Here is a 12,207-nt window from a genome sequence, read left to right as displayed (position 1 = left end):
TGAGCGTGGCAACGGCCCCTTTTCACCACTGTGCCCCCAGGGACACGGTTTCATTATCTGTGGCTGCATCAGGGCTCTGTCCCATCCCCCAAGCAGCCATGTCACCATATCGATCACCTGGGTTGGCTAGAGCTCTGCTGGCCTTGCTGGAAGGGGTTTCTCCTGCAGCTGTAACCGATGGCAGCCGGGGCTGACTTGGGGATACTCCTGGTGGACTCTCTGTCCATGAGGTGCCTCCCCAGGCCTCTCAGTCTGGGAGGGAGCCTGCACTTCTTACGTGGCAGCTCTGGGCTCTAAGAGGGAGGAAGAAGAAGCTGCCAGGCTTTCTTAATGTCTATGTTGGAAGCCAGATAAAGTCCCTTCTGCCGTCTCCCATTGGTCAAAGCCACCGAGGCCACAGGCTCTGCCTCTTGATGGGAGAGTGCCCTGCGTGTGGGGAAAGGGTATGCCCAGGGGGCCATTTTATACAGTTAACACAGGCACTTCATATATATACATACATGTTCACACACGGACACCCATAGGCGATTCTCATTACTCAGGTAGTGGCGTTCTGTAACGTTGCTGTGAGCATTGGTTAGTGAGTCCTGGAGCGTTGCTCCTCAGCGAGACGCAGGGCTCGATTCCTGTGAGCCTCTGAAGTCCCCGTGCTTTTGTCACTGAACAGTAGGTAACCTTGTTTTCAACAAACCTTGTATGTTTCTGTTTAAAGATACCTCGCTTAAAATATACTGTTGATTCCTTATCATCAAAGTCATGGCCAGCAGCCCTGTGATTCATGCCTGAACAAGCTTACCTGACACACATCACAGCCTTCTTGCCCTTAGGATCACTAGATAGCACTTTAGTACTACACCTGGGGCAGTTTAAACAGCCAAATCCACAGAAGGTGCAAAAATGTGAAAAACGTGGACTAAATAGGCTGAAAAGGACACTACGTGAGTCGTGAGCACAGACACAACAAGCAGAGTGCTGTCCCCTTTTCGGACCTCAGCTGGGAACACACATGGGTGTTGGGCAGCTCGGGGTGTTGCCTCTCTCTACTGTACTCAAGTGGCCAGGAAAGCACCCTGAGCACGGATGTTCAGGTCACACATACATTTTAGTGAGTAGGTGAATGTACAAGTACAGAATCTGTGAATAATGAGGATTGACTACTGCACGTGTGTAGATAGATAAGAGTCATATCTCTATTTTTTGTCAATAAGCCAACCTGGTTGGGAATTTTTTCTTTCTTTTTTTTTTTTTTTTGGAGAAATTTCAGGGTGATCTCTATGGCGGTCTTACTTGCCTCACCAGCTAACGGGTTCCTGGCACATTACAGGAGTTCAGGAAATATTTGTGGAATGACTGAATGAACATCGTCCTGTCACTTTTCAGGGTTGGGGCTCACCCCTTGCCAGGCCCTTGCCAGCTACTCATTAGCCCACATAAGTGGCTGGGGGAGGTGGCGCCTCCCAGGACGTAATTCAGCCCCCATCGGGGAAGCACAGTTGATCTTTGAAGTCAGTGTGAAAGCTGTGAGAGGCAGCTGGTTCCTGTGCCTCCTCAACATCCCTTTGGGGCTTCCCCTTACCTCTCTGGCAGCAGAAATTTGCAAATGGAGTTTGTCAGACAGGCGGTGAGCTGACAGCAGACAGATCAGCTCTCTGATCTGACAGCTCAGCACGCTATGGCTTATGTCAGAGAGGGAAAGGAGCTGAGCTCATGGGGTGTGGGCCTCAGAACTTGGCCAAGGACAGCCGTGGGCATGGCCCCTGCACTTGGCCCCTTCACTGCCCAGGTGTGCCAGGTCTGAGCTCCTCTCCATCCTTCTCCGTCTTTCCCTCTCTGATGAGGAGCCTTTTTCTCGCCATCTCGGCCCCAAATTTCCTTGTCATCACTACACACTTTCCCGATGACCCTGAGCACTGCGTGCTTATGCAAGCCTACGTCCGGAGGACTAAAGAGAGCCATAGTAATCTACAGCTGTGTTCCCTTTCGGTGAAATGACATTTTCCGGAGGAGTAGTGGGGCCCTGCAAGGGTCGAGTCTGGATTTTTTCCGAGGTACCTGGCCTTGCCCATTTTATAAAGATTGGAGTTGATAGGAAGCCCAGTAGTCCATGACATCCCTTCACTCACATGCAAACACGTGCCAGGCTGTGATGGCGAACTGGCCTGTGGTTCTAAGTTTTGATGAGGCTTTTGAGGTACAGTCTGGAAGACTTTGGCTAGCCCGGGGCTCCGACTGGAGTTTTCAGAAAGTGAGTGTGTCTCCTTAGCCATTCCTGGAGCGTCGTCCCTGTCACAAAGCCGGGGGCTCCCATTAAGGCCTCTTCCTTCTTGCCCCGTAGATGCTCGAGGACTTATCCGGTGGATGCTGATGGTGAACCCCGATCGCCGGGCCACCATCGAGGACATCGCTAACCACTGGTGGGTGAACTGGGGCTACAAGAGCAGCGTCTGTGACTGTGATGCCCTCCCCAACTCCGAGTCGCCGCTCCTGGCCCGGATTATCGACTGGCACCACCGGTCCACGGGGCTGCAGGCCGAGGCGGAAGCCAAAATGAAGAACCTGACGAAGCCGGGGGCCTCGGAGGTCATGCTGGAGCGGCAGCGGTCGCTGAAGAAGTCCAAGAAAGAGAACGACTTTGCCCAGTCCGGCCAGGACTCGGTGCCCGAGAGTCCATCCAAACTGAGCTCCAAGAGACCCAAAGGGATCCTGAAGAAGCGAAGCAACAGCGAGCATCGCTCTCACAGCACCGGCTTCATCGAAGGCGTCAATCCTGCCTTACCCCCTGCTTTCAAGATGGAGCAGGACCTGTGCCGGACTGGCGTGCCCCTCCCGAGCTCCCCCGAGGCAGAGATGCCAGGTAAACTCAGCCCCAAGCAGTCGGCCACCATGCCCAAGAAAGGCATCTTGAAAAAGACGCAGCAGAGGGAATCGGGTTACTACTCCTCCCCGGAGCGCAGCGAGTCCTCGGAGCTGTTGGACAGCAACGATGGGATGGGCAGCAGCATCCCGTCCCCCAGCCCCCCGGACACAGCCAGGGTGACTGTCCACAGCCTGTCCTGCCGCAGGAAGGGCATCTTGAAACACAGCAGCAAGTACTCCGCAGGCACCATGGACCCGGCCCTCGCCAGCCCCGAAATGCCCACACTGGAATCCTTGCTGGAGCCCAGCGTCTCCTCTGAGGGCCTCTCCCGGAGCTACAGCCGGCCTTCCAGCATCATCAGCGATGACAGTGTCCTGTCCAGCGACTCCTTTGACTTGCTGGATTTGCAGGAGAATCGCCCCGCCCGCCAGCGCATCCGGAGCTGTGTCTCGGCGGAAAACTTCCTCCAGATCCAGGACTTTGAGGGGCTCCAGAACCGGCCCCGGCCTCAGTACCCGAAGCGGTACCGGAACCGGCTGGGAGACAGCAGCTTCTCCCTCCTCACGGACATGGATGACGTGACTCAGGTCTACAAGAAAGCGCTGGAGATCTGCAACAAACTCAACTAGCTCCCCAGGGGTGCAGGGGCGGGTTGGGGGTGGGTACGAGGGAGGAAGGGAAGCAATGACTTGTGCTAACGAGCTGGTTACCTCTTTGCTGGCCACGATGATAGACTGAAAAAGGATTGGTGCCATCTCACTTGGCCATGGTGGAAACCTTGAGCCAGCACCTAAAAGGGAGGAGTGGGCTCTCTGCCAGTCCTGTCAGCTGCCAGTCAGAATTTGGGTCCTAATTGGCATCGGCTTTATGGTACCTCCTAGAGGCCCAGCTATCGGGGGAGGTGGCATTGGCAGCACTTAGAGGGTGGGAGGAAGCCTATGGAAGAGGGAGTGTTTCCCTAGAAGTCATCCAAGTGCTTCTGGAGGAGGCATGAGAGAGACTGGAGACGTCTGCTTTGGGTGAGCTCAGAGCTTGCTCCTTCTCTCACATTAGCAAGCTTGGTCTGGTCTGATTGCTTGGGGTTGGCAAGTAGATTTCAGTAACCTGAGTTTGAATTGGTGGTTGATTGATAGTGGCTGCTGGCTGTGCTGGTGTGAGTAGCCCAGGCACATGGGAAGGAGTGATGTGATCAACTAGTCATGGCTGCCATGGGTATGAGAAGAGGGGCCGTAGCACTCATGCCATGTAGTTGCCATCCTTGACCTGGTTAAGCCCTGGGAATTAGGTTAAGGCATCCTGTGGGATCTATGTTATCTCTTAATGCTACTGGAGTGGCACTTGTCCATTTGCTACTCTATCTTGAATGGAAGATAGGGCCTTGGTCAGAGAGAGGATGCTCTGAACTCGGCTAAGGACTTAGAGCCCATGGTGATTTTTTGGCTTCTTCTCTGATGTCTGCCTTGCTCTTCAGCACAACTTCCCAAAGGTGGGTGGGAAAAAGATGGTGGTGTCAGAGGTTAAAACTGGTGAATAACAGAGCCTGGGACCCTCTGTGCTTTTTGCACAGATGAATGGAAACTGACCCGCACCAACAAGGGGGCAACTTGTCAATTTCCTTAACATCTCAATATTAACTGGAATGCTGCCTCTTGGGTTCATTCTCATCTGCATGAATGCTCTCACTTGGATGTGATACTGTCCATAGTCTCCACGGGAGTAACTGGCTCACCCATTGACCCTGTCTAGTAACAGCAGACGGTTTCCCCATCCACCACGTGTGGAATCCTCAGAAGTAGGCGAGTTTGCTTGTAGGGAGTTAGTGTGTAGGTGGGATATTTGGACGAGGAAAGGAAAGTCAGGCGGAAGGTGTTTCCCCCCCAAGTCTAGGTATTCTGTGTCATGGGTTTGAACGCCTAGGCTTTGGGGGCAAAGAATGTTCATCCATTCACATGAATAAAGTGTTGAAAGAGCAGAGTGGGCTGGGAGGAAGCATATGAAAGAGGAGACATTTCCCGGGAAGCCATCCAGATGGTTCTGGAGGAGGCAGAGAAGAGGTGTGATAGGACTCTTACCTTGAAAAGACACCCAGATTGCAGGTGACAAGACTGTCACTCCCACAATGGGGCATCTTCAGGTACCTGGTTTGAAATGAATGGTCTTATTTGTGAATTTGGGATGACTTCTGATTCTACTGGCCTGGGGAAATGGAAACCCTTGTTTCAAGTTGGCCGACTTCGGTAGCCACCTAGAGAAACAAGGAGGACTGGTTTTTGGAAGCATTTTTGGGAAAACCAACAAGCAATAGCTCATGGGGAGATGAGAAAGAATTCACCGTAAGGCACGAAGGACATTTAATGAGAACAAAGCCACCCTTTCCCTAAGGAGATGGCGGCATTCCTCCCCTTTGCCACCAGCTCTGGGGTTTTGTCTTGTGTGTTCCTTCAGGTCCAGCTGAGTCATGTATTGTGGGAAGCGTCTCAGTTTCCTTGCATTCAATTCCACCTCCTTCCTGAGCTCCCATAAAGGTTCAAAGGGAAAAAGAAAACCCTGTAGGTGGCAACGGGTGTGTGGAGGGTATGTGGGCGCATGGAGGGCCTTCGGCAGCCTCTGAGCTCCCTACTCCTTATCTCGTTTTCCACAACCTTTTGGAAGCTCCCTAGTCTGCCACACTGCTGGTCCCCATGCATGGCAGCTGGCCTTGTGGGTAGCTGTCGGTATGACTTAGGTATGACACCTACCTACTGGTTGATGTGTTTTTTTTCCTTTTGCCAAGTGATTACCTCGGTTTAGTATTTTCCAACCTTCTAATCTTTAAATAAAAATGACACTATTCAGAAAACCTATTCTCCTCCCCCAACCCCTCAAAGAGAAACACACACGCATGTTCTCTGTTGTCAGTAAACCCAGACTGGATTGTGGCAAAGACAGTCCTCCACCCCCGAGGCCGAGATTCTAGGTTGAGTCCTGGTGTGCTGCTAACTAGCTGGTGGCCTTGGGCACCTGCAGAGTTTGGGGGACTAGGTTTCCCCTTCTGTAAGAGCTGGAGGGGTGGGTTGGCTGGTCTCTCAGGCCCTGCCTAGTTCTGCTAAATCCTCTGACTCTAGATGTGATGTTGACTCTGCTTTTCAAGGAAAACCCTGGAAGAGAGGGAAAAGCTCAGAAAAGCCACTTCCCTGCTTCCTGAGTCAGTCCTACCACCCCTACCTGCCAGTCCCCAGCCAAGCAGGTCGTGCTTGATTCGTTTCCGCGGAATCACAAGTGAGAGACACTTTTATGACCCGGTGGACCAGGCAGGAGGTTGGATGTCAGCTCTCCTGGTCCTTCCCTTGCCTCTTGGGCCTTTCAGTGTCTTCGTTTACACATCTGCCAAAGGAGTAGAATGATCCTTCTTTTTACAGGTAAATTTCAAAGGCATGATCAGTTTTCAGGAAGTGCTTCAAGACCCCAGGCGAAATGAAAAGGCTAAGAACTCACTGAATTTCCATCCCTGTTACCAGGTGCTGCTGCTTCAGACGACAGGGAGCACTTTCCAGGGTGGGATTCAGGCGAGGCTTGCCCAGGCCTGCTGTCTTGAGTACAAATGTGAATGATCGACTGACTGCTTATTGCCAAACTGGAAATGTTCTGTAGGGATTAACTGGCATGGTATCATTCCTAGAAGAAAAAAGAGAGAGAGAGAGAAACTTGACTGCACATTTTTTAAAAGAAATCCAAGTTGTGACTTTTATTTAATTTCTATTTTTTTTTTTTTGGTAATAAAAAGTTGACTTTTTTATTTGAATTTGTCTTTTCTTATTTATTGGTCTGAAAGGCATTTCAAAGGTATTATAATAATATATTGGTGTAATTTAATTGGTGCAACATGCTTTATGGCTCCAGTCAAAATTGGTTTTCACTCATTTGATTGGTTTGAGCCCAGAATAGCCTACAGGGGGAAAGAAAAAGAAAAAAAAGCAAAAAAAAAAAAAAAGCTGGATAACCACCCAAAGTGTTTGTATTTTCGTTGGAAACTGATTTCTGTTTTGTTTTTTTGTTTCTGTTTTTATTTTTAAATTAAATAAATTGCAACGAGCTGAACTGGGACTTTGCTTCTTTATTTGCTTGTTTTTCGTTTAGTTAACTAAGTGATAGAATGGGTATAACTAACAGAAACCCACTCAAGCTTAAGCATAAATGGGGGATTTATTCGAAGTTCTCAGAAGGCGGGGAGCAGTTGGCAGTGCAGCTGGGAGCAGGGACTGGAGACGTGGGAGCTTAGAGAAGGACAGGTTCTCTTTTCTGCTCCTCTTTGCATATCAGCTTTATTCTTCCCTTTTTGTAGCCTGGCTTTCCCCTCCCTGATTTTCTGACCCATCCTAGCTTATCAGATAACTTTCACATTTACATGTTCTCAGTTCTGGTTTCCAAAGGAGACTACTGACCCGATTCCTTCAACCTGGACTAGAGACAGCAGCAGAGGTTAACAGCCACGCTCCGGGCCCAGCCTCAGCTTCCTCTGCCTGCCCCCCTTCTGGGCACCTCCTTCTACTCTAAGGGCAGACACATCCCTACTCTGATTGCTCAGAGTCCAGATCAGAGGTCCTCAAACTTTTTAAACAGGGGGCCAGTTCACTGTCCCTGAGACATTCCACACATGCGCACTGTGGGCCCGGGACAAGTCAGCTGCTAAGCAGGACAGGCAGCGGCGGCAAAAACACCCGGCGGGCCGGATAAATGTTTTCGGCGGGCCGCATGTGGCCCGCGGGCCGTAGTTTGAGGACCCCTGGTCCAGATCATGGGCCATGTTTCCCAGTGGTGCAGGCCACTGCTCTGCCTGTAAAAAAGTGGCACCTGAGTCCCATTGTGCCACATTGTTCCTTCTGCACACAGACCCTTCAGGAAGCTCTTGGGAAGAGGGATGAAGAATGCCGGAGATTGAGGAGTTCCTGGAACCCAGTCACAATAGCAAATGACATCATGCCCTGCCCTAGAATCAAACCTTGAGAGTCATGCTCTGTACTGAAGAGCAGTGTTAGGGGATCCATGCAAGGAAAGTCTGACTTTCCAAAGAAACGGCAACTTTCACTGTATATTCAAGTTCCTTTGAATGTAAAACTCAACATGAATGGGAAACCGTAGTCTTCTTTACAGGGCACTATTCACTGACTTTGGACATTTTAAAGGCAATCTGCCTGGCTTGGAAGCTCTTAATTCTTGTTGTGGTCCCTGCCCTTGTTAGCAAATGGGCCTGTCAGTCATTTCCGGGGTAAGGGACTAAGAGGAAGTCTGCTTAAAAATGATTCCCTTTGGAAAGACATAGTTCTGCAGCCAGATAGAATAGCATGTGCGTGGCCTAGGGGCTGGACCCAATGTAACTTAGTGAGGAATATAGGGGTGGCTGGAGTGGCACAGATGACATGCTGTCAACGGATAGGTTGGTGAGGTTACTGGGGAGTGGTCACTTTTAGGGGGAAAATTGAGAACTAATATTCATTGAGCTTCTATATGGTGCTCACATTAGTCAATGGATGTGGCAGAAACTCAACTCCGACCATGTTAAGTAATAAGAAAAACTTACTACTTCATGTTATGTCTCAGGCACAGCTGGATCCAGGGGTTCAAGTGATGTCATTGGCCTTTTCACTCACTCTCACTAAACGTGGATTTTGTTCTTAGGCAGGCTTTCTCTGCATGGCAGCAAGGTAGCTCCTGGAAGTAACAGGGTTACAGGTCCTGTTAGTGTGTGATCCTCGAGTCAGAGAGAGAATCTTAATATCCCAGTATTTATGTGCCAGGGAAGATTGTGATTGGCTTTGCTGGGATCATGTGTTTCCCTCTGGCCCAGTCACAGAGTCCAGGTGGAGAGATGCCCTGATTGGCCAGCCTGAATCCTGTGCCCACCCCTGTGGTATACTTCAATGACAGCTCCTTCAGAATTGCACAGTTGGGGAGGGCAGCTCTCTCCGTAGAAGGGATGCAGAGCCAACAAAAAAAGTTACACCTTTTGGGCCGCATCTACAAAATAGCATTAAATCATCCCTAACTTTCAGAGTTATTGTGGAAATTAAATGTAATATAAAGTACCTAATACAGGGACTGACACATAGAAGATTTTAAATTTATACAGCTAGCATCAGGAAGACACAATATAATGCTATAGAGAGGAAATATATTTGTAAAATCAGCTATACTATGAAAAAACCCAGCTGAAACTTGTTTAAACACTATAAGGGCTTTATTAGCTCATATATTTGGAATTCTAGAGAAAGGGTGGATTTCATGATCACTTGGGTCTGGTGGAAGAAACAGATAATAAACAAGTTAATAGCCCCCTTGCCCCCCAAATTACAGATTGTAATAAGTGCTATGAAGGAAGTGGATAGGGTGCAGAGATAAGAGTATTCCAGGAAGGCGTCTCTGAAGAGGTGACTTTTGGGCAGAGGTCTGAAGATAAAGAACCAGCTATGTGAAGAGTGAGCATTTTAGGCAGCAGGAACAGTATGTGCAAAGGCCCTTGGATCTTCAAAACAGAGATTTACAGGTTTAATCTCTGGTCCATTGGCATAGGACAACCATGGTCCAGGGAATGTGGTTGTTTTGCTAAACAGATGTGGCTGCGTTCTCATGTGGACTGGCTGTAATCATTTAATACTTAGGGTACCCTTAATTACCAATGGCTGCCTCCTTTGACAGGTGGTCTCCAGACGAGAGACATGCCATGACGTGCATATTAAATGAGAATATGTTTCCACTGCCGAAATTCACTGCCAATTTATTGAAATTCATGGCGAGGATGTTTTTAAGCCACAGAATCATGCAGAGTTTGGGACATGGAAGTGGAGCAGTGGTGACGCTCTATAAAGATCAGAAAATTCAGACTAAGACTTCCAAGTCATAAAACCTGCCCCACGCTATCACAACTGTCGGGTTCTGGTAGGGAGTTGTGTGGAAAATTAGCAATCAAATGTAAAAGTTTCAAAATTGTGACAATCTTTTTCTACTGATGAAGAATTGACACTGCCCATTTCTACCTGACTGTTTTTTGATCACTGGTTCCTCACTTACTCCCTGCGCTAGTTTTCATTTGGGACTTTATCTAGATAGACCATGTTATGCCAAAGTAACAAATAAGCCCTGAAATGACTCGATCTGATAAACGGTTATTTCTTACTCTCACCGAGTTCAATGCATTTTGGGCAGCTCTCTGCATCGTGTGGTCTCCATGCAGACACTTGGGGATCTGAGCTTCTTCCATCCAGTGGTTCTGCCATTAGAGGGTCCTTCATTTCCAGCTGTGCAGCTGGAGAGAGAAAGCACAAGTCAAGAGCTTTTAAGAATCAGGCCTGGATGTGATGTACATCATTTGGGCCCACAGCCCATCAGCCAGAACTCAGTCACCTGACCCCAAGCTAACTTCCTGGATAGTCTTCAAGTCTGTAGTACTGAAAAAGTGGAAAATAAAATAGAATCAGATGGACACATAACAGTGTCTCTGTCACAACGGATGTCTGCTTCCCATGGGAAGGTCCCAGCACAAGTAAAAATAATTATTGCTAATTTTAACTGAGTTCTTATTGAACTGCAGGCAGTGTGTCTACTCTTTACATACATCATCTCTTTTAATGTTCCTCATGTGCCCTTTTCTACAGATGAGAAAACTGAGGGTTGGGAATGTACAGTAACTTGCCCAAGTTGCCCAACTGTTAAATGTGGAGTTGGATTCAAATACAGGCCCGGCTGACTGGTTTTTGAGCCCAAGTTCTTAATTGCTCTGTTGTTCTCCTGAGATGGTCCTTCTTCAAGTTGGGCTCCTTGAGCATAAGCCCCATCCTGTTACCATCCCTGTTCATGTAAATGGAATTTTCCTGCAGGAGCTAAACAGACAGGAATGAAGACACCGGCCCAAGTCAATGCTCTCTCCAAACAAATATGGAAAGAGCAACTGTCCCCCAGAACCCCAGTGGTTTTATGTTCTAAGTTCCAGGCTCGGCAGATGGAATTAATGGAGATGATTCAGGGTTCATAGTTCCTCTAGAGTGGAATGGGATGGAGGAGTGAGTCTTCATTCTGAGCACCTGCTATGGTTCAGAACTCAGTAGAGGGGTAGTAGACCTTGAGTGGCTGGGTTCCTTCTGTCCAAAGCTGTGTATTCACACTCATCCCCCAACAGGGCTCCACATGCTATTTCCTGTGCTGTTGGGCCTCAGGGGACCCTGCTTCTAGAGGGCTAATTGCTCAAAGCCACTGCTTGGAGCCATATGGAAACACAGGATGCCAGGCCGGGCTGCATGACCTGCCTGGGGTCAGGCATTGCAACAGCAACTTCAATCACTCAGAAAGGAGAGTATTGCCACGTCTTCAAAGCCCAGAGCAGGGTGATGGCACGGGCATGGTCCCAAACTAAACTTCCAGAGGAACATTTCACAGTCAAGAAAGACTGAGGATGGGGAACAGTTCATTCTGGAGGCAGCTGGAGAAAAGCGGCTCCAAAAATATAGCTCTTCTGAGAAAGTTCTGCAAATTGGAATTTGTGAATCACTGAAGCTGAAAAACATCAGATTCAGCAGTGCCTAGGGCATTCCAGAAGCTTCAGCCATCAGGCTTTGGAGCCCAGACAAAAGGATGTGTGCCAAGCAGAAAGCCAGATGCAGACCTCAGAACCAGGCCTGCTGGTCAGCTCCAAAGTGGCCATGGTTGTGGGTTTAGTCCCTAGGAAGTACAGATGGTCCCTGGCAGTAGTTGATGCTTAGACTGGCTTCTCATGAACACATCTATTTGGGCATCATGAAGAGGTAAAGAGACAAGCGGGGCAGAAGCAGGGGGGGGACTTTGGAAAAATTGCCTCCCCTTTTAGAGAAACAACTCCTAATCGCATGCTCAGGCCCATTGGGGATCCAGGATAGTGCGACAATGTTGTCCTTGTTGAGAAAAGGATTCCAAAGTGAAGGAACAGATTAAAAGAGACCAGTCATCCTCCAGGGTTCCAGTGCAGTTGCACATTGGTGCTTTGACTGGTGTTATACCTGAAGTCTTGCCTGCCCTTGCATCTTCCATTCTGGTCGATCTACTCATAATTCGGCCACTATAGCCAATGTCAACCACATTGCTCCTGGCCAATGTTCTGACCCTCAGTGCTTTGTTCTTTCCTCCACCTGCTGAACTATGTTGGCCTTCTCCTGCCCTTAGAATCTTGCTTACCTTTGTTTTTATCTTCATACCCATTCCTTAAGTGTGAGCCCTGCTGTGACTTCCCAGCATGGACCCCTGGATCAGCCTTCACCCTTCACCTGCACTAGGTGACCTTGCTGTCGGACCCAGTGCCTGATAAATAATTGGGAATCTTCCTTTTAAGCCAAAGAAAGTCAGGAGTC

The 12,207-nt window shown here is 49.0% G+C and overlaps 1 protein-coding gene across 1 annotated transcript in view; it reads left to right on the top strand.

Annotated features, from left to right (window-relative positions):
• Positions 1-6,934, top strand: part of NUAK1 (NUAK family kinase 1) — a 71,504-nt gene extending 64,570 nt beyond the window's left edge. Inside the window, exon 7 of the mRNA XM_070410964.1 lies at positions 2,336-6,934. Coding sequence (XP_070267065.1) covers positions 2,336-3,486 — 1,151 coding nt within the window. The 3' untranslated portion in view covers positions 3,487-6,934. The remainder of the gene's footprint in view (positions 1-2,335) is intronic.
• Positions 6,935-12,207: the final 5,273 nt, after the last annotated feature.

Source organism: Myotis yumanensis, unplaced genomic scaffold (genome assembly GCF_028538775.1).
Source record: "Myotis yumanensis isolate MYYU_CA2020_CCGP unplaced genomic scaffold, mMyoYum1.0.hap1 SCAF_3, whole genome shotgun sequence".
Lineage (NCBI taxonomy): Eukaryota > Metazoa > Chordata > Mammalia > Chiroptera > Vespertilionidae > Myotis > Myotis yumanensis.
The sequence above is the reverse complement of the archived record's forward strand: the minus strand, read 5'-3'. Positions and strand labels throughout refer to the sequence as shown.